General features: G+C 45.9%; 1 protein-coding gene across 1 annotated transcript; it reads left to right on the top strand.

The window, feature by feature from the left end:
* The first annotated feature begins 11,600 nt into the window (after positions 1 to 11,600).
* On the top strand, positions 11,601 to 15,980 carry LOC129694955 (protein FAM187B-like). Its single transcript, XM_055631695.1, is given in 2 exon segments — positions 11,601 to 14,220; positions 14,223 to 15,980. Coding segments are annotated over 2 exon segments (1,227 nt in total). The 5' UTR covers positions 11,601 to 13,517; the 3' UTR covers positions 14,747 to 15,980.
* Positions 15,981 to 23,282: the final 7,302 nt, after the last annotated feature.

The raw sequence follows: 23,282 nt of genomic DNA, 5'->3' as shown, positions 1-23,282 counted from the left end.
CCAATTTTTACCGAACCCAATTAACCTGTAGGACTTTGGTGGGTGGGAGGAAACCAGAGCACCCGGAGAAAACCCACGCGGTCTCGGAGCGAACGGACTTGTCTCTATACAGACAGTACCCATAGTCAGGATCGAACCTGGGTCCCTGGCGTTGTAAGGCAGCAACTCTGCTATTGTGCCACTCCATGTCTCTGGTTTATACATTCTCCAGTGCCTTGAAAGGTAAATTAAACAAGGGGGTGCAGAAAGACACAATATTTTTACGGCAATATTTGAATCTTGTTAATTGCAGCTGCACTTGAGGCTCTATCTAAAGATTAGGAAGTAGGCATTTAATACTGGTGCATGTAAGAATTTCTCACAATCAGTGATAAAACTCTGGAATTGATTACCTCAGACAGTTGTGGAGACCAGATCATTGGTAAAATTTAAAGAGGGATGATGTTTCGGGTCTTGATGTTTCTCTCCAGAGATGCTGCCTGTCCCACTGACTTACTCCAGTGTTTTGTGCAATAGGAGGTTTCTGTTAATGGAAGTCAAGGTCGGAGTCAAGGAGTAATTCACATCAGCGGATCGGTATCATAATTATCTGCTCGTGGTCGAGGTTTGAGTTGCAGAGTTGCACAGCATAGAAACTGGCCCTTTGACCAACCATCATGGCTATCTGTAATATTCCCAATTCCTTACATTAATTCCATATCCCGCTATGCTCTGTTCATTTAAAACCTGCCCAAATGCACCTTAAATGCTTACAGTTCCTGCTTCCAGAATCTCCTGGTAGCTCATTGTAAATACTAACTTTGCAACGTGTGATAAAGGTTAACCCTCAAATCCTCGTAAACCGCCTCCTTCTCACCTTCAACCTAATTTTAGACATCCCTAACCTGGGAAAATCCTTGACTGGACTTTACCTTGCTGGCTTTACCTTGCATTAAACATTATTCCCTTATCATGTATCTGTACATTGTAAATGGATTGACTGTAATCATGTATTGACTTTCTGCTGACTGGGTTGGCATGCAGCAAAAAGCTTTTCACTGTACCTCAGTACACGGGACAATAAACTAAACTAAAAAGCCTCTTGTTGATTACCCTATCTATGCCTCTCATAATTTGACATACTTTTAGCACACTACAATTTAGCCTTCACTGGAGCAAGTCTACCCAATCTCTCTTCATAACTCATTAATCCAGGCAGCATCCTTGTGATTCTCTTCTGTACCCACTCTTGTGCAATCACATCTTTCCTGTAGTGTTGTGACCAATACTACGTACAAAACTCCAAGTGCACACTAACCAACGTTCTACACAATTGTAGCATGACGTCCAAACTCTTGAGCAGGGGGAGATGTGTGTTCAGGGTCCTGATGGAGATGTGGTTTGGGTAGTCAGAAAATTCTAAAGTAGATCTGCTTGAAGGTCTTAATTTAAAGGGCACTAATCTGTAGCCTGTTCTGACTGCTGGATTGCACGGACAAGAATGTGTTATGGCAAGTTGTCTTTAAGTATCTTTGAACCAGGCCATAAAAGACTACTTCTACAGGATTGGCCAAACCATCTCAAGGCCAATGCTTGCACATGAATCCTGTGCCATTCAATACATTTCTAAGCTTTTTGTACTGAGCCCTTGTAACCCTGTGAAAGGTAAACCTCTTTGCCCAGCAGACTTTGTTTGATGCCACAACAACCTGCTGTGCAATCTTGCTGTTCTGGTGAATCATATCTTCAATGCATTTGTACAATGTGCTACAGAAACTGGATTTCAGAACAGAATTTGCCCATCAACAACAATGAAATTGAATAACAGCCATGTTTTTACAATAAGCGAGTTTGGTATCTCGATAAATGCAAGGAATCATGGGATTTGTCAAAGGTCATTCAGGATTTTTTTTAAAGCGAACGCAGCATTGTATAAACTGAATAAATTGTTAACTATTCTACCAAGGATTTAATCTAGAACTCTGTCAGCTCAATAGCTTCCTTTCTTGTTCTGCGGTTCGCTCACAACTTACACAGTCCTAGTTCTAGTTCAGTTCATTAATCTTCAATTAGGAGATATTCAAAAATTTAAAGAATTTATTATTTTCATTTAATCCTTAATGTGTTTGCGATTGGAATAAGAAAATATTACTTGTGTTTGAAACATCTTATCTATATTCATAATTTATGTGTAAAAATATATTTAATCTGAGGCAGGCAGCGACTGTATCAGTGTGATGTGGGCTGATGCTTTACCTACAGGCGGTGTGAATGTACCGTTAAGGCAAAGATTCATCTCCGAGGAAAACTGAGTACAGGGCTGGCCCTGTGAAGGAGTCGCCAATCCGATATACCACATTTAACTGCGAAATACCTGCCCTTTAGTATTGGATAGATTGAGTGGAGGGTCTGTGCTGTTCCAAGTTTGTGGTGGTTGCAGTGTGTTTCCCCCAGCCATCTCGCCTAGTGCACGTTGACCAGCACAGTTTGCCAGCCCTTGTTAGCAGAGGCTCTTTGTGCAGGTGCGACCCGAAGCCCAAAGGTTTTGTGGAGGTTCTGCTTTAGGATCGGGCACACAGCGAGCGGGCTGTCAGATCAGATCAACCCAGGTTGCCGAGTGGCCGAAAGGCGGTTTTAATGGGTCGTTATTAAACTGTTGCGTCTGTGTCTCTCTCCCAGATCCCTCTCCCCAACTGTCCACAAAGTCTGACTGAGAAAATGCTCCCACTTATATTATGGGTTGGCTTCGCATTTGCCCACTCGCTGGGGCGGACAGTGCCTCCTTCAAAGAGAGTGAGAACAGACCCCTTCAGCTGAGGAGCTGCAGCCCACTCCTCAGTGACGCCTCTAGTTTGGCTGTGGTTCAAATGGCTGCAAATTCTCATAATTATCACCGCCCGGTCACCCGGACCCGGCTCCCAACTGTGAGCCCCGACAGACTGGAACAAACCCCACAGGTTATTTCCAACCTACCCCCACACAGCACATTCTCCTTGTTTCCCTCAATCCAGGAAGATTGTTTAGATAGGAATGTAAGGACAGTCTTAAATTGGTTAACCACACCATTTATAATTTGTGTAAATCAATATTGAATTTGAATGGCTGTGACTCGGGCTAATGCCAGGGATTTGATAATTGACAGGTTTTGTTCCAGGCATTCTTGCATTTTCAAGGCTGGTGCTGTATTGAGTCAATAATTTAAATAGATACAATTGTGGATTTGTGCAGCCTGCAGTATTCTGTGGCCTACTGCTGACATATTTGACGGATACATTTAGTTATAAATCTCATTGAAATGAATATGCCGGTCCGTACATACACAGGTGCTCAGCTAGCACATACGTTTTTTTCCCGAATGACCCATGACCTGGGCATGCGCAGTTGAGTATAGGAGCAGGGAGGTTCTACTGCAGTTGTACAGGGTCTTGGTGAGACCACACCTGGAGTATTGCGTACAGTTTTTGTCTCCGAATCTGAGGAAAGACATTCTTGCCATAGAGGGAGTACAGAGTAGGTTCACCAGACTGATTCCTGGGATGTCAGGACTTTCATATGAAGAAATACTGGATAGACTCGGTTTGTACTCGCTAGAATTTAGAAGATTGAGGGGGGATCTTATAGAAACTTACAAAATTCTTAAGGGGTTGGACAGGCTAGATGCAGGAAGATTATTCCCGATGTTGGGGAAGTCCAGAACAAGGGGTCACAGTTTAAGGATAAGGGGGAAATCTTTTAGGACTGAGATGAGGAAAACATTTTTCACACAGAGAGTGGTGAATCTGTGGAATTCTCTGCCACAGAAGGTAGTTGAGGCCAGTTCATTGGCTATATTTAAGAGGGAGTTAGATGTGGTCCTTGTGGCTAAAGGGATCAGGGGGTATGGAGAGAAGGCAGGTACAGGATACTGAGTTGGATGATCAGCCATGGTCATATTGAATGGCTGTGCAGGCTCGAAGGGCCGAATGGCCTACTCCTGCACCTATTTTCTATGTAATACCGAACTCGCTTTTTATTCATCCATTGTCAAAATGAAATTGCTATTCGTTTTTTGGTTTTAATTTGTAGAATACTCGGGAGAGATGGTGCCTCACAGTGCCAGAGACCGGGTTTCGATCCTGACCTCGGGTGCTGTCTGTGTGGAGTTTGCACATTCTCCCAATAACTGCATGGATTTCCTCCAGGTGCTCTGGTTTCCTCCCATATCCCAAAGACGTGCAGGTTTGTAGGTTAATTGGTCTCTATAAAATTGCTGTCTTATGTGTCAGGACTGAGATAACATATATCTAGTGGGAACGAATGATTGAAAGTCAACGTTGACTTTGTGGGCCAAAAGGCCTACTTCTATGCTGAATGTCTAAACTAAACTACATTTTTGAAATATATGGCCATGATACCTGAACAATAGGTACCAGTCTGTCTCTGCCATGCTAAACTGCAATCATCATTTCCCCATTACACAACTCGGGACTGAACCATCAGGCAAATGTACCTCTCAATCCATTTGGTGCTGAAATAAATAATTGAACATATCCTGGACGAGGAACCAGTTAACTTGCCAATAAGTAGGCACTTACATAAATTACAGGTTGTCAAACAAGTAATATATTAATTGCAATTAATGGCAGATTTAACAAAATTGCTGCTGCTCTCACCGCGTGGTTAAACAATAATAGAATACCAATACTTTTGATGGTTTGATGATGTGGGAAGCTTTAAGGGCCTGTCCCACTAGGCGATTTTTTTCGGCGACTGCCGGCGTCATATCAGTGTCGCCAAAAGATTTTGAACATTTCAAAATCCAGTGGCGACAAATAAAATGTTGAAAACTTGAAAAAAACATCGCGCGTCATACGTCATCGTGCCGCATCACGCCACAAATTGTTCGCTGATCTGATACGTCAGTCAACGATGCCGGCAGTTGCCGAAAAAAATCGCCAAGTGGGACAGGCCCTTTACTGACATGCATGGACTTTGCCCAAGCATTCAACCCAGCTGCAGACCAGTTAGAGGGCATAGCTTTAAGGCGAGAGGGCAAAGGTTTAAAGGAGATCTGTAGAGCAAGTGTTTTTTTTTTACGGAGAGAGCGGTGGGTGGTTTGTATGCACTGCCTTTATTTTATCCAAAAGTCTCTTAAATGCCATGATCGCATCTGCATCCATGCCACCTCTGGTTGGAGTGGTGATTGAAGTAGATATGACAGTGGCATTTCATAGGTTTTTGGATAGGAACATGGATATCCTAGAGATTGGAGGGACATGGGACACGTGCTGGCAGAGGAGGTTAGTTTATTTTGGCATCACATTTGAACATAGGACAGAAAGCCAGAACAGGCCCTTCAGACCAGAATGTCTGTGCCCAAAGTGATGCCAAGACCAATTCTTATCTGCCTGTACATAATCCATATTCCTCTTTTCCCTACATATCCATATGCCTAACCAAACGTCTCTTAAATGCCACTATTATATCTACCTCAGCCACCTCGGCAGCACGTTCCAGGTACTTAATACCTTCTGCTTAAACAAAAATTGCCCCGCACATCTCCTTTAAACGTTATCTCTCTCACCTTAAAGCTATGCCCTTTAGTTTTGATTTTTCCATCTTAGGAAAAAAGTCCTCACTGTCTACCCTATCTATGCCACTTATAATTGTATATACTTCTAGCAGGTCTCCCCTCAAATGTCCTCAATAATCCAAATATGGCCTAACCAAAGTCCTATAATCCTGCATCATACTTCCTGACTTGTACTCAATGCTCCAACCCATGAAAGCAGGCATACCATGTGCCTTTTTTACCACTCTATATACTTGTGTTGGCACTTTCAAGGAGTTATGGACTTGGACCCCAAGATCCCTCTCTACCTCCCTTTGTGGAATTAATTGCGGCAGATGGCTGTGGAATTTTGTCATTTTGTATTTTAAAGTCACAGATTGACAGATTCTTCATTAGTACAGGTATCAGGGGTTATGGAGAGAAGGCAGGAGAATGGGTTTGAGAGAGAAAGATAGATTAGCCATGATTGAATGGTCGAGTAGACTTGATGGACCGAATGGCCTAATTCTACTCCTAGAATTTATGAACTAATGTACATGAAAGCTGTTTAGGGTCATGCTATTAACTCCATATTTTCCCCTTACTTCTGATCTCCTGAATTCCAACACCTGACACTTGCTTAGATTAAACTCTATCTGCCATTTCTCCACCCATTTCTGCCGCTGACCCATATCCTGTTGTATACTTTGTCAACCTTCCCCTTAGTTCACAACCCCAGCATTCTTGGTGTTATCGGCAAGCTTACTAAGCAACTTATCTACATTTACATCCAAGTCATCAATATCTATCGCAAACAGCAGAGGTCCCAGCACAGATCCCTGCCAAACTCCACTGGTCACAGACCTGTTCTGAATATTGTCCTTCCACCACGACTCTCTGTCATCTGTCAGTAAACCAGTCCTGCATCTATACAACCAAGGCATGGTTAATACGAAGATAAACACAAAATGCTGGAGTAACTCAGCTGGACAGGCAGCATCTCTGGAGCGAAGGAATGGGTGATGTTTCAGTGCGAGACCGTTCTTCAGACTGACCCGAAACGTCACCTATTCCTTCTCTCCAGAGAAGCTGCCTGACCTGCTGAGTTACTCAAGTATTTGTGTCTATCTTCGGTTTAAACCAGCAACTGCAGTTCCTTCCTACACAAGTCATCGTTAATTCTGTGAAACCAAATCTTCTGGACGTGAGGCTCACCGGCTTATAATTGCACAGATTTTCTGGGCCGAGGGGCCTAATCCTGTGCTGCACTGTTCTACAAATAGAAGATAGACACAATATGCTAGAGTAACTCAGCAGGACAGGCAGCATCTCTGGAGAATAAATTACAATTTGGCTCGAGACACTTCTTCAGACTGAGAGCCGGGGAGAGGAAAACTAGAGGTATGAAAAGGTGCAAAGAACAAATGAATGAAAGGTTTGAAAAGAACAAATCAAAGCCGGCACCGAAGATCAGGGAAAGGTGGAGCCCACAATGGTCCATTGTTGGCTGTGGAAAGGCTGATAATGAGGGGATACAAACAGTGAAACCAAGCGAGATGACAGTGAAACTAGTAGGACGACTCGGGTGGAAGAGAGATGGAGAGAGAGGGAATGTGAGGGTTACTTGAAATTAGAGAAATCAAATGAATACTGCTGTGTTGTAAGTTGCCCCAGTGAAATATGAGGTGCTGTTCCTCCAATTTGTTATTACGTGTCATAAGGTCATAAGTGATAGGAACATAATTAGGCCATTCGGCCCATCAAGTCTGCTCTGCCATTCAATCATCGCTGATCATGGCTGAGGTACAGTGAAAAGCTTTTGTAGCGTGCTACCCAGTCGGCAGAAAGACAGTATGTGAGTACAGTCGAGCCATTTGCAGTATATAGATGTGTTTAAGAAGGAACTGCAGATGCTGGAAAATCGGAGGTATACAAAAATGCTGGAGAAACTCAGCGGGTGCAGCAGCATCTATGGTGCAAAGGAGATAGGCAACGTTTCGGGCATTTTTGTGTACCTGCAGTACATAGATGCATGATAAGGGAATAACTTTAGTGCAAGGTGAAGCCAGCGAAGTCCGATCAAGGATAATCCGTTTAAATTTGTAGGGAGGGTGTGGATGATTAGAGCAGGAGGCAGATGCTGACAGGGTCTACCTGCTACCATGGTCACCACTTTTCTCCATTTCATTTCCCTTCTGCTTATTCCCTGCCAATGAAAGCCGGACTCACTGGGCAGCCATTGTCACTGATGCCGAAGATCTGAAATAAAGACTGAAAATGTTGCAGATACCAGCAGGTGAGGCAGCATCTGTGGAAAAGAAACAAAAGCTAATGTTGTGGTTTGCAGATCAAAAGAACACAAAGTGCTGGAGTAACTCAGTGGTCAGGCTGAATCTCTGGATAGGTGACTTTTCGGGTCGGGACCCTTCTTCAGACTGATTGGGGGGATGTGCAGGGGGTGGGGTGATGGGGAAGAAAGCTGGGAGAGAGGAGATGCAGAACACACTGTGGCAGATGGTAGGTAGACACAGGCAAGGGGGGTATATTGCCTGCAATGCTTAGTCCTGCCTCTCCTCTCTTCCAGCTGTCGTTCACCACACCCACCCTCCAAAATCAGACTGAATTGGGTCCCAACCCAAAACGTCACCTATCCATGTTCTCCCAAGATGCTGCCTGCCCTGCTGAGTTACTCTAGCACTTTGTGCCATTTTGTGTAAACCTGCATCTGCATTTCCTTGTTTCTACTCTATAGTTTGGGTCCTCTGTGCCTTTTTCAGTCTGAACCATTGCTCGTTTCTCTGCTCGTGAATGCTGTCTGATCTGCTCTACGTTTCCCATTGTGCCAGATATGTACTGAGTGCATCGTGAAAAGTGTAAGGCTAATTGAGAGTTGGAGATGACAAGGAGAGGCTGCTCCTTCAGCTGTTAATGACACATTCAGCACTCACGGAACAGTGCAGGAGGATAGGTTTTATGCTGGGACTTCGGGAACCTGTGGGACAAATGTCCTTGAATCATTCAGCACTGAACCACAGATGGATCTTTCAGAAGAGTGCAATTAACATGCAATATAAATATAACACATTCATTTGTATGCTTCAATAACACTTGTTAGCATTGATTAATCGAGAGTCCTATTATAAACATTGCCTCTTACAGCAGAAGCTTCAGATCAGGTACCAAGCACTGCTATGCAATTGTGGGCTGGAAAACATAGCATTAGTGTTATGCACTGGTATGCTTGAGGAATCGTGTCACCATGGGTTACACACGTACATTCAGTCGCCCTTATATGAACAAAATTTAAAAATATATAATTTAATTCTATATGAAGCTGACATCAGCTACCGTGATCTTTATTCTCCTTTTTCTATTGCATTCGTGGTCCAATAATGCATTTTTCATAAGAATTATTAACCCAGAATCTTTACATCATAAGCATGATTGTTTTATATATAATTCCGCCAAATGTTTATAATTGGTCTGTATTGTCCATTTGCATTGTTTCATAAACACGAATGTTGACTCCATTACATGATATTACAGTTGTGAACAAAACAGAGTCATGTCGTTATACATTGTGGAAACTGGCCCTTCGGCCCAACATGCCCACACCAACCAAATTGTCCCACCTACACTAGTCCTACCTGCCTGCGTTTGGCCCATATCCCTCTAAACCTGTCCTCTCCATGTACCTGTCCACATATTTCTTAAACGTTGGAATAGTACTTGCCCCAACTACCTCCTCCAGCAGCTCGTTCCATACACTCACCACTCTATGTATGAACAAGTTATTCCTCAGATGACTATTAAATCTTTCTCCCCTCACCTTAATCCTATGTCCTCTGGTTCTCGATTCTCCTACTCTGGGCCAGAAACTCTATGCGTCTACACGATCAATTCCTCACATGATTTTGTACAGCTTATCCTCCTCCACTCTAAGGAATAGAGTTGCAGCCTACTCAACCTTCCCCTATAGCTCAGGCACATGCGTCCTGGCAACATCCTCATAAAAAGACATGCTTTACATTCTTGACGTAGACTTTGCTATTTGATTAAAATTGTGAATCAACATTGATATAAAATGCAGTTTCCATTAAAAAAAATGCTGGGAAAATGATGCTTGTGGTCTTCAGAAAGCACGTGGCAGGAATCTGCTGGTATAACTCTGTTGCTTTGCACTGAGCCAAGTTCACAATGACTTCAGATCACAGCCAGTTTTGCCAAATCAATGCATTTATTTTTCCAAACAAAACCTTATTCCAATACTCTCAGTTGTCATGTTGTGGTAAAAGAATGAGTGCATTATCACTCTCCAGGTTTAGTATGTGTTAGCTGCATTCGGAGATCAGCGAACTGTAGCAGGTTGCATTAAAATCCAGGTCAATACTTGAAGCGTTGGAAATACTGATTCATATACCGCTATTCCCTCAGCCTTTCAGTCTCATTAGTGTGGATCAATGCTGCAGTCAGATCAATACAAGACAGGTGTCAACTTAACTCCCTTTTTTACACACAACTTACTATGCTGCAATCTACTTTTTTTTTTAGAAGACATTTGTGGTTAAGGTATAATGGGAACAGTTCCATTTGTTTGGTCACAATATTTGCTGAGGTCCAATTGCTCATGTTAATGAGGTGGGAGTGAAGTTATAGGCAAGAAGTCTCGAGATGGGGATATTGTCTGTAGCCCTTGCTGACTGTCATAGATGGGTCACTATGTGACTAGTGTAAGATCCACAGGAGATCCTTCTTCCCTGTGGCTATCAAACTACAACTCCTCCCCCTTCTGTAGTGGGGTAGACTGACTCCCCTCTCCATCCCCCACGTCCCCAATCCTCACACATCCCCAATCCTTTCCACTCGTCACTATTATTTCATGTTTCATGTATATTGTGTTTTATGACTGTTGGCAGATCAATTTGGGATATATAAAGTTCTATCGTATCATTATCATATTGTATCGTATGATGGTACAGGTGCACAACCTTTTATCCGAAAGCCTTGGGACCGGACACTTTTCGTAATTCAGAATTTTTCGGCTTTCGGAATGGAAGATTTTTAGCGTAGATTTTAACGGCTGGCTCAGTGGTAGAGTGCTTGGCTCATATCCGCAAGGTCACGAGTTTGCGCCTCGATCCCGGCAGTTACTCGATCGCGGGTTTGAGTCTTCAATGTAGTTTTTTTTCTTGCAGAATAGGAGAGAATAGGGAGGGTTAGGCTGGGATCATTCTCTGCGAGATGATCTTAATGCGGGAGACAAGTGTAGGAGAGGTGTACTGACTGTGTGGGCAGAACTTTGGAAGTGATTGCCCACCATTCTCAAAAGCCGCTGCGTCTCCCTGTCCCTCCAACTCCAGAGGAATCCGCTGCCCGATGCGCCGCTACGGCGACAAGTGGCAGTTCGCCCACAGCCCGAGCTGTGCCCCCTCATCCGCAACCCGAGTTGGAGCGGGGCTGGGCTAGAGTTGTTGCTGGCTGTGAGTCTCTGGGATCTCCGTGCTTGCAGTGGGCCTGGGGGTCGGTGTCCCGATGAGGGGGCGCAGCTCGGGCTGTGGGCGAACTGCCACGTCGCCGTAGCGGCCCATTGGGGAGCGGCTTCTGGTGGTCCTGACGTCTCTCAGCTCCTGTCCAGGGGGGTGGCCGGAGACGTCAGGAACAACAGGAACCCGCTTCCCGATGCGCCGCTACAGCGACAAGTGGCAGTTCGCCCACAGCCCGAGCTGCGCCCCCTCATCCGCAACCCGGGTTCCTCTGGAGTTGGAGCGGGGCTGGGCTAGAGTTGCTGCTGGCTGTGAGTCTCTGGGATCTCCGTGCTTGCAGTCGGTGTCCCGTTGGTCCTGACGTCTCCGGTCACCCCTCTGGACTGGAGCTGAGACTGGGAACTGTACCGCCCTTGCCCCCTCCCTCTGCAACTGCAAACAACCCCACAGTTCCCAGTCTCAGCTCCTGTACAGGGGGGTGGCCGGAGACGTCACAGCCCGAGCTGCGCCCCCTCATCCGCAACCTCAAGACCAAGACGCACCTTGCACACCAACAGCTTCTGTCCCTACGGGGAGCGTGTTCCTCTGGAATTGGAACGGGGCTGGGCTGCTGCTGGCTGTGGGTCTCTGGGATCTCCGTGCTTGCAGTGTGCCTGGGGGCCGGTGTCCCGTTGGTCCTGGCGTCTCCGGTGATTGGCACTGGCTCCGACGTGAAGGCAGTGCAAAACCCCCGCGCCGGTGCAATGGGCGGGGAGCTGGAGAGGGGAGGGAAGGGGTCACACACATGGCCTGGAAGCAGAGGGGTGTAGGTGGGGTGAAACTTAAGGGAGCGACAATTTGCTGCTGCCTGCCCGCTGAGTTAAAAAGTTCTCATGCAAGACTCACGATACACTGTGTATCGTGAGTCTACCGTGGGAACTTTAACTCAGCGGGCAGGCAGCAGCAGATTGGCAATTATTAACCCTCCCGCGCAATATACCCTCACCTTCTCTTTTATGAATGGGGATTTAGTTCCCCTTTCTTCGAGGACCGACCGGAGGTTCCGCTGTCACCTCTGCGGGCCGCCCTCGGTGAACGTTTTCAAGGACCTTTCTTCAAGGACTGAAAAAATGTCGCTATTCGGAGGTTTTCGTTATTTGGAACTTCGGATAAAAGGTTGTGCACCTGTACTTGCATGTAGATTTTGACAGTGTACAAGTGGATTTTTATATTACATAGAATGTTTTAAAATGTACTTCTTTGACTGTATAAGTTTCTCGACCAGTCTATTCCCACCTCAGATGCTGCCTGACCCATTGAGTTCCTCCAGTACTTGGTGTGTTGCTCATTCCTCCTTATAGTGTTGAATTCTATTCAATGACAATGATGGCATCGATGAGTTAACCAGCCATGGGTTATTGAACTGACCTTGTGTGGTTTCACAAGCAGGAGAGCATCTGTTCCTTCACAATTCTGTATTTCTATGTAATCCAGGGATTACTGCATCGTGTCATACAGCGTGGAAAGAGGCCATTCTGCCCAACTTGCCCATGCCGACCAACATGCCTCTAAACTAGTCCCACATGCCTGCTTTTGGCCCTCTAAACTTACCTATCCATGTACCTGTCTAAATGCCTCATTGAGATAGTGCCTGCCTCAACTACCTTCTCTGGCACTTTGTCCCATACACCCACCACCCTTTGTGTAAAAAAGTCATCCCTCAGGTCCTCCTCACCTTAACCCTATGTCTACTGATTCTCGATTCCCTTACACTGGGCAAAAGACTACCTTTACCCGATCTATTCCTCTCATGATTTGGGACACCTCTGTAAGATCACCCCTCATAATCTAACTCTCCAGGGAATAAAGTCCTAGCTCTCTCAACCTCCCCCTAGAGCTCAGTCCCACGAGTCCTGTGTACTGTTGAAACTTCTGAAGATACTGTCCACAGGAAAATTAGATGAACATGCAGAAAAATGAAATAAACAACAAAACAAAATATAAACATCTCAATTCTGGGCCTCTGCTAATCATCAGACAAAAGTAGCTCAGGACATGAGAACAAAGAGTCAATGAAGAAATAAGGCAGCACAGTGGTGCAGCAGGTAGAGCTGCTGCCTCACAGAGCCAGAGATTTGGGTTCCACCCTAACGTCGGTTGCTGTCTGTGTGGAGTTTGCACGCTCTCCCTGTGACCACAGGGGTTTCCTCTAGTTGCTCCAGACATATCCCACATCCCAAAGAAGGTGTGGGTTTGTAGGTTAATTGGCCTCTGTAAAAGAAATTGCCCTTAATGTGTAGGGAGAGGATGAGAAAGTGGGCTAACTAGTGTGACGGTGATTGATGGTCGGTGTTGATTGGGTCGGTCACAGGGCCTGTTTCCATGCTCTATCTATAAACTCTAAACTAAACTAATGGGAATTGATGAGGTCACTTGATGAGGTCACGGGGGTCACAAGGGGCCCATTGATGAGGTCAGGGGTCAGTTGATGTGACAGTTACGTCCCTGCTCCAGCCCACAGTCACCTGGACGAACCATCAGTGAAGATGTGGAACGAAAATGTATTGCTTTTCATTCTGGGCATGCTGTTTCTAATAGGCGGCTTGCCCAACTTCCTAAACCAGGACGACTGGGCTAACTGCTCGGGCAAAGCCCCCTGCTCCCTGGCCTTCCTATCGAACAATCCGCTCAGCCTGCATTGCCCGAGTGCCACAGAAGTACCAGAAGGCTCCGTGTACTGGCAGTACCAGGACCTCAGCCAGCCTCAAGCCCAACCCAGCACCTTCATCAGATCCGGGGACTTGACGGTGTACCAAGGGCCGATGGGCGATCTGGGAAGCCGAGCCAATCTACATCGAGGCTCCTTGATCATGGACACGGCAAAGACCTCAGACACGGGCCTGTACCTCTGCAAGTCGGCTAATTCCACCCTAGCCGCCTACCAGGTGGATGTGCAGGACTCGTCTCTGGTTTACGTGTCCCACCAAGGGCTGGGGGAGAGCATTCTGTCAAACCGGAGCCTGATGGTCAACTTGGGCTCTTCCCAGCACATGGTCAAGCTCTACACCCGCTGGGGACCATGGCAGGATTGTAACCGGTGTAACGTAATAGGGGAGCAGAAGGTGATGGGCTTCTGTTACGCCAAACTTAGCGACATCGACAAGGACGAGGACGAGGCACTGGAGGTGAATGGCGTCACCTTGCCCTGCGGCTTAATGGAGCTGTTCATTGGGCAGTCCTTGCCCCGGCGCTCCACTACCAATGGTGCCGCCAGCCGTGCAAGAAGGAGGAACAATCATTGGAGATCGCAACCAATCTTCTGTTGTTGGAGATTGGCGAATGGTGGCGGTGGTGGTGTGGTCGGGAGCCTGTGTTTGACTGGATGGAGCCTCGCACAACTCATCTGCAGTCGATGTACCACGGCATCCGTGACAACGCCTGGATGACATGCCCGGGGGCGTCGGTGTACACGTCCGTTCTATGGCAGCGCGACTCCACCTTTATCACCCAAGGTGGCAACAGTGACGGGAGACAGCGGCTGGTCGACGCCATGGGCGGCATGTATGAAATCAAAAGTGTGATGCCCTCCGACCGCGGCATCTACCGCTGCTGGGTGCATGGGCGTAGGGTTGCCTCCTTCCACCTCGAGACGCCCGAGAAGCCAGTGGTACACCGCCCCGTCAACCGGCGACTGCTGAAAGGCGTAACAATCATCGTCGGCACGATCGCCATGGTCTTTGTAATCAGTGCCATGGTTGAAATACTACACGCCTAGATCTTCGACTTCAACTGCCTCCTCAAGACCACATAAAGACCACGAGACATAGGGGCAGAATTAGGCCCATTTCCGCCATTCTATCGCGGCTGATTCAAATTCTTCTGCCTTCTCCCCGGAATCTTTTACCATTAATAATTACATATCCATATCCCAAGGACTTGGCCTCTAATGCCCCAGGCCATGGATGACACAGCTGGGCTGCAGCAGCAGGGGCAAATGTGCAACTGGGCTGCGTTGGCTCCAGTGGAGCTGCAGTGTGAATAACATTGGTGCACGTGGGCTGCTTTAGGGAAAACAATCTGCTGCATGATAGAGTGCCAACTGCATTGCTGCTGTGCCAGTGACCATGCTGCATTGGAGCACATTGGGAGCAATGCCACCACCTCCAGCGAGACTGGGACATGCATTGGAAGAATGGAACTGAAAGAACTGCAGTGGCTGGTAAGATCGAAGGTAGACACAAAATGCAGCATCTTTGGAGAGGGGTCGAGAACCTTCTGATGTCAGGGGAGCGGATAGGTCATAAGGTCATAAGTACTCAGAGCAGAATTAGGCCATTCGGCCCATCAAGTCTACTCCACCATTCAATCATGGCTGATCTATCTCTCCCTCCTAACCCCATTCTCCTGCCTTCTCCCCATAACCCCTGATACCCACACTAATCAAGAATCGATCTATCTCTGCCTTAAAAATATCCACTGACTTGGTCTCCACAACCCTCTGTGGCAAAGAATTCCACAGATTCACCACCCCCTGGCTAAAGAAATTTCTCCTCATCTCCTTCTTAAAAGAACGTCCTTTAATTCTGAGGCTGTGGGTAGGACAAAGAAGAGAGTGGAACTAGTGGCAGAACTGAGAAGGTGTGAGGGGTGAGGGGTGAAATGAAGAGAGAGAGCAAGGGCTATCTGAAGTTAGAGAAGTCAATGTTCATACTGCTGGGGTGTAAACTACCCAAGTGAAATACGGTGCATTCAGAAAATATTCAGACCCCTTCACCTTTTCCACATTTTGTTACGTTACACACACACACACACACACACACACACACACACACACACACACACACACACACACACACACACACACACACACACACACACACACACACACACACTCCCACACATAAACACACACTCACACCAACACACACACACACAGACACACTCTCACACACACCAAAACACACACTCACACCAAAACACGCACGCACACACACACACACACACACACCCCCCCCCCCCCCCGGAATTAGGCTCCCCATGGTGTAATATGGGCATTGGACACTAGATGACACTTAATTTTTTGATTTCATTTTCGAATCAATTTAATTAAATAATGTGCAACGTTTGGCACTGACGAGTTATGACTTTTTTCTCAATTATATTTTATCTAAATCTGTGCAAAATTTAATGTATTTCTGAGACATGGGTCACGAAAGTTAAATTCTAGACACATTTTCGATGCTCGGCCCACCGCATCTATATGCTGTATGCGACGGCTGATGGGGTGGAAGGTGAGTACAAGGAGGACTCGGGACGTTAAGAGAGGGGGGAGGGGGAACCACCTCCAAAGGGATCCCACTACTGGCCATATTTTCCCATCTCCACCACTTTCTGTTTTCCACAGCGACCATTTCCTCCGTAATTACCTGCTCAACTTGTCCTTTCCCACGCAAAACACCCTCTCCCCAGGCACTTTCCCTGCAATTGCAGGAGATGCAACACCTGTCCCTTTACCTTCCCCCCTCGAATCCATTCAAGGACCCAAACAGCCTTTCCAGCTGAGGCAGACGTTCACTTGCACCTCCTCCAACCTCATCACTGCATCCGCTGTTCCAGGTGCCAACTTCTCTACATTGTCGCTACCTAACGCAGGCTCGGTGATCATTCGCTGAGCACCTCGGCTCAGTCCGTCTTAGCCAACCTGATCTCCCGGTGGCCCAGCACCAACCCCACCCCCATTCCTAATCTGTCCTTTCTCTCCTGGGCCTCCTCCATTGTCAGAGTAAGGCCCAGTGCAAATTGGAGGATCAGCACCTCATATTTCACTTGGGTAGTTTACACCCCAGCGGTATGAACATTCACTTCTCTAACTTCTGGTAGCCCTTGCTCTCTTGCTTCATTCCCCCCTTCACATCTCCCTCACTGGTCCCACTGTCTCCGCCTACATTCTTTCTTTGTCCTACCCCCTCCCCTGACTAAAGAAGGGTATCGACCTGAAATGTCACCATTCCTTCTCTCCATAGATGCTGCCTCGCCCGCTGAGTTTCTCTAGCATTTTGTGTCCACTGGCCACTCCCATTTCTCCCCTCCTGCCTGCCTCCATTAACATGCCTTCCTCTGGCTTCACCATTTCCAATTAAAATCCTCTTCAGTCTCACACCAGCGTTTAGCAGCTACAGGCCCGTACGAAGGATGGGGACAGGCGGGGGTGCTGTGGAGAGACTGGTTGCCGATGAGACCAAGCCCTTGAAGAGGCAGACGGCAAGGTGGTGCAAAGTGGAGCCCAATGGTTTGGGGCAGCTCTGCCACCGAGGAAGGCAGCAAGCACGAGCAGCAGTCCAGGGTTCATGAGAGACCACACTAGCAGCACTCCACGACTCCTAAGAAACCACACCAGCAGCACTCCAGGGTTTCAACCCCATGAGCAGTACTCCAGCAGTTCAGCAGTCCAGCACTCCAACAGTCCAGCACTCCAGCAGTCCAGCAGTGCAGCAGTCCAAGAAAAAACAGCAGCCTCGCCAGCAGCAGCCCACGGTGCACAATAACTAACTGCAAAGTACACCAGCAGCACCCAGCACTCCAGCACAGCCCCTATATATATATATTTAACCATATTTACCCATTTTTATTTACAATTAATATATATTTACCTATTTACATATTTACCTATTATTGTTCTACTAAATATATTCAATTTTACTTTGAAAAGTTTGTTTCCTTGCAATATTTCTTTAATCTATGATTATTGATTTGGTCGTAGCGAATATTGTATCTTCAACAAATCTTAAGGTTCATTATTTCCTTCATGCAACTCTCCCGAATTTATATTCATGTACTGTAGAATCAGTTCATTTTTCTCGGGTTGGTAATGAGCATTGAGAGGTAGTAAATATAATTCCACCATCACCCTTATATGTCTATATCTCTTGTTTCCTTTTCCCCTGACTAGTCTGAAGATGGGTCTTGACCCAAAACGGCACCCATTCCTTCTCTCCAGAGATGCTGGCTATCCTGCTGAGTTACTCAAGCTTTTTGTGTCTACCCCCTACATCAAATGTGCTCATTCTTCTTGCCTAGATAGTGACTCTTTTATTTCTGAAGCACCGAGGGTTTTAATTTGTTCGATGGATGGGGAGTGCATAATTGTGGACTGAAATTTCACCCATTCCCTCTCTCCAAAGATGCTGACTGGCCCACTGAGTTAGCCTAGCATTTTGTGACTAGCTTTGGTGTAAACCAGCATTTGCAATTTCTTCCTGATACATATGGTGGTTTTGGGCTGGGTTTGGCCACGTTCGAATCATTTGGTGGATTCTGGGTGCAGGAGGTTTGGAACTGTCCGGGCTGCATTCCAATGGATCCATGAGTGGACCATGCGTAGGCTGAATGACACAAGAGGGCAACCAGCAAAAGGAAATGCCTAACAAATCATAGGGAGGCCAGTGGTGGCCAAACTATAAACTAGGGTGTGGATTACCGAGGAGTATTATTATTTGTTTTTTTCAGGGTGGCACAGTGGTGCAGCAGTAGAGATGCTGCCTCACAGCACCAGAGACTCAGGATCAATCCTGACTACAGGTGCTGTCTGCACGGAGTTTGTGCGTTCTCCCTGAGACCACGTGGGATTTCTCCGGGCACTCCGGTTTCCTCCCACATTCCAAAGATGTACAGGTTTGTAGGGTTAATTGGCTTCTGTAAATTGCCCCCAGTCTGTAAGATAGAAATAGTGTATGGGGAACGCTAGTTACTTGCTACACCTTCACAGCCTCATTCATGTAAAAGCACAAATAAATATACAACAATCCATAACGCTATCAATTAATTGTAATACATTTCTAGTTGGGTGGCATGGTGGTGCAGCAGTTGTGTTGCTGCCTTATTGTGCCAGAGACCTGGGTTCGATAAATTGTCCCCAGTGTGTAGGATAGTGCTAGTGTATGGGATCGCTGATCGGCGAGGACTTGGTGGGCCGCAGGACCTGCGTCCGCACTGTGTCTCTAAACTAAACTAAATTAAATCCAGTCAATACTGAATGAACTCCAGAAAAACATTGGGTTGAATCTCATACTTATTACATTTGCTTACTACACAGAAGATGGTTATTCGGTCAAATGAGTCTACACATTCAAGTATACAAACTTAAAGCACACGGTATTGGGGGTTCAGTATTGATGTGGATAGGGAACTGGCTGGCAGACAGGAAGCAAAGAGTAGGAGTAAACGGGTCCTTTTCACAATGGCAGGCAGTGACTAGTGGGGTACCGCATGGCTCGGTTCTGGGACCCCAGCTATTTACGATATATATTAATGATTTAGACAAGGTAATTGAATGCAACATCTCCAAGTTTGCGGATGACACGAAGCTGGGGGGCAGTGTTAGCTGTGAGGAGGATGCTAGGAGGCTGCAAGGTGACTTGGATAGGCTGGGTGAGTGGGCAAATGCATGGCAGATACAGTATAATGTGGATAAATGTGAGGTTATCCACTTTGGTGGCAAAAACAGGAAAGTAGATTATTATCTGAATGGCGGCCGATTAGGAAAGGGGGAGATGCAACGAGACCTGGGTGCCATGGTACACCAGTCATTAAAAGTAGGCATGCAGGTGGAGCAGGCAGTGAAGAAGGCGAATGGTATGTTAGCATTCATAGCAAAAGGATTTGAGTATAGGAGCAGGGAGGTTCTACTGCAGTTGTACAGGGTCTTGGTGAGACCACACTTGGAGTATTGTGTACAGTTTTGGTCTCCTAATCTGAGGAAAGACATTCTTGCCATAGAGGGAGTACAGAGAAGGTTCACCAGACTGATTCCTGGGATGTCAGGACTTTCATATGAAGAAAGACTGGATAGACTCGGTTTGTACTCGCTAGAATTTAGAAGATTGAGGGGGGATCTTATAGAAACTTACAAAATTCTTAACGGGTTGGACAGGCTAGATGCAGGAAGATTGTTCCTGATGTTGGGGAAGTCCAGAACAAGGGGTCACAGTTTAAGGACAAGGGGGAAATCTTTTAGGACCAAGATGAGGAAAACATTTTTCACACAGAGAGTGGTGAATCTCTGGAATTCTCTCCCGCAGAAGGTAGTTGAGGCCAGTTCATTGACTATATTTAAGAGGGAGTTAGATGTGGCCCTTGTGGCTAAAGGGATCAGGGGGTATGGAGAGAAGACAGGTACAGGATACTGAGTTGGATGATCAGCCATGATCATATAAGCTCGTACAGGCTCGAAGGGCCGAACGGCCTACTCCTGCGCCTATTTTCTATGTTTCTATGTTTCTAAGATACATCAATGTGCCATTAACCATATAACCATATACCAATTACAGCACGGAAACAGGCCATCTCGACCCTTCTAGTCCGTGCCGAACACATATTCTCCCCTAGTCCCATATACCTGCGCTCAGACCATAACCTTCCATTCCCTTCCCGTCCATATAACCATATAACCATATAACAATTATAGCACGGAAACAGGCCCTACAAGTCCGTGCCGAACACATTTTTTTCCCCTTAGTCCCACCTGCCTGCATTCATACCATAACCCTCCATTCCCTTCTCATCCATATGACTATCCAATTTATTTTTAAATGATACCAATGAACCTGCCTCCACCACTTCCACTGGACGCTCATTCCACATCGCTACCACTCTCAGAGTAAAGAAGTTCCCCCTCATATTACCCCTAAACTTCTGTCCCTTAATTCTGAAGTCATGTCCTCTTGTTTGAATCCTTCCTATTCTCAAAGGGAAAAGCTTGTCCACATCAACTCTGTCTATCCCTCTCATCATTTTAAAGACCTCTATCAAGTCCCCCCTCAACCTTCTGCGCTCCAGAGAATAAAGACCTAACATTCAACCTATCTCTGTAACTTAGTTGTTGAAACCCAGGCAACATTCTAGTAAATCTCCTCTGTACTCTCTCTATTTTGTTGACATCCTTCCTATAATTGGGCGACCAAAATTGTACACCATACTCCAGATTTGGTCTCACCAATGCCTTGTACAATTTTAACATTACATCCCAGCTTCTATACTCAATGATCTGATTTATAAAGGCTAGCATACCAAAAGCTTTCTTTACCACCCTATCTATATGAGATTCCACCTTCAAGGAACTATGCACGGTTATACCCAGATCCCTCTGTTCAACTGTATTCTTCAATTCCCTACCATTTACCATGTACGTCCTATTTTGATTTGTCCTGCCAAGGTGTAGCACCTCACATTTATCAGCATTAAACTCCATCTGCCATCTTTCAGCCCATTTTTCCAAATGGCCTAAATCACTCTGTAGACTTTGGAAATCCTCTTCATTATCCACTATCTTGGTATCATCTGCATACTTACTAATCCGATTTACCACACCTTCATCCAGATCATTGATGTACATGACAAACAACAAACATTCTTCCTCATTTCATGAAACCCATTCTATCTCACGTTCATCCATGCTACGTTGATTCTCCTGCCACCCACAAGCACCGGGGGCAATGTATAGGAAGTAGCCAATTGACTTACCAGCATATTTCCACTTTAGGTTTTCACTGTAACTGTGACAATAAAAAAAACTGAATTAAACGTTGGGGATGTGGGAACAAACTGGAGCACATGGGAAAACCAATGTGGTCATAGAATGTGCAGGAAGGAACTGCAGATGCTGGTTTATACCGAAGATAAGACACTAAATGCTAGAGTAACTCAGCGGGTCAGGCAGCATCTCTTGAGAAAAAAGGAATAGGTGACCTTGCGGGTCACAACCCTTCATTGAGACTGAAACTAGAGATGGAGGGACAGTAGGGAATAAACTAGAGGTGAGAAAAGTCCAAAACAAATCAGGGCTGGAAACTAATGACCTCAAGAGCCCATAATGGTCCCTTGTTGAGGGCGATGTAACAACAAGAGGGATACAAGGATGTCAACGGCGGAACTGGTAGGATGACTAACGTGGGGAAGTGGCGAGAGAGGGGAGAGGATGGAATGCAGGAATACCTGAAGTTACAAAAATCAACATTCATACCGCTGGGTTTGTAAGCTGCCCAAGCGAAATATGTGCTGTTCCAGGAATTTGTGTATATCTTCAGCAGTCATGTGCAAACTCCACATGGACATGTCCCCAACAACCCTCACCAACCTTTACGATGCGCCGTAGAAAGCATTCAATCAGGATGCATCACAGCATGGTTATGGGAACAGCTCCATCCAAGATGGCAAGAAATTGCAAAAGTTGTGGATGTAGCCAAGAGCATCCACAAACCTGTTCAGACCTTGTGTGAACTGAACTGGTTTAATATCAGTGCATCTCACCATTAACTCAGGGAGATTTTAAAGACTACTTATTTCCTTTGCAACAGCTAATGTATCTCATATCACCTGATTAGGTAATTTATGCCAGCCAATTCCTGTAATTGATTTCACCATGAGCCTGCCATTAGAACAATTCTGCAGGTAAACAGAAGCAGAGGAAAGCATCCTGAGTAATCATAATTTGCGGAGGTGAATATTTGGCCACCTTAATACATGTCCACCAGCTTGTTAAATGCCTACTAAGTAACTGGAGTCTGATGCAATGGAAAATGTCCTTGAAAGTTCCCCCCAGCTCTTGTGTATTTAAATAGAAGCAACATCAAAGTGTGATTAAAATAACTGCATCCAAAATAGGATGACATCTTCAGCCACTAAATATTTTATTCGCTATATATTTTTATAAGAATAACAATTTATACTAAATTGAATCATTGCATCTGAATTAAGGTTAAAATCCAAGATGTTAGGAAGTTTTTGGGATGATGGATAATCACATGAAATTAAAATGCTCAGTGTTAAGATTTGAGGTAAATATTCATCTCCAATGTTTGGTTACATTTAGTTTGGTTTAGTTTGGTTATAGAGCAGACACACAGACCCTTTGGTCCACCATGTTCACGCCGACCATCGATCACCTGTTCACACCAGCTCTATCTTATCCCACTTTCGCGTCAACTATAGACAATAGACAATAGGTGCAGCAGTCGGCCATTCGGCCCTTCGAGCCAGCACCTCCATTCAATGTGATCATGGTTGATCATCCCAAATCAGTACCTCGTTCCTACCTTCTCCCCATATCCCCTGACTCCGCTATTTTTAAGAGCCCTATCTAGCTCCCTCTTGAAAGCATCCAGAGAACCTCCCTCTGAGGCAGAGAATTCCACCGACTCACCACTCTCTGGGAGAAAAACTGTTTCCTCCTCGTCTAAATGGCTTACTCCTTATTCTTAAACTGTGACCCCTGGTTCTGGACTCCCCCAACATCGGGAACATGTTTCCTGCCTCTA

The sequence above is a fragment of the Leucoraja erinacea genome, unplaced genomic scaffold (genome assembly GCF_028641065.1).
Source record: "Leucoraja erinacea ecotype New England unplaced genomic scaffold, Leri_hhj_1 Leri_870S, whole genome shotgun sequence".
Taxonomy (NCBI): Eukaryota; Metazoa; Chordata; class Chondrichthyes; order Rajiformes; family Rajidae; genus Leucoraja; species Leucoraja erinaceus.
The sequence above is the reverse complement of the archived record's forward strand: the minus strand, read 5'-3'. Positions and strand labels throughout refer to the sequence as shown.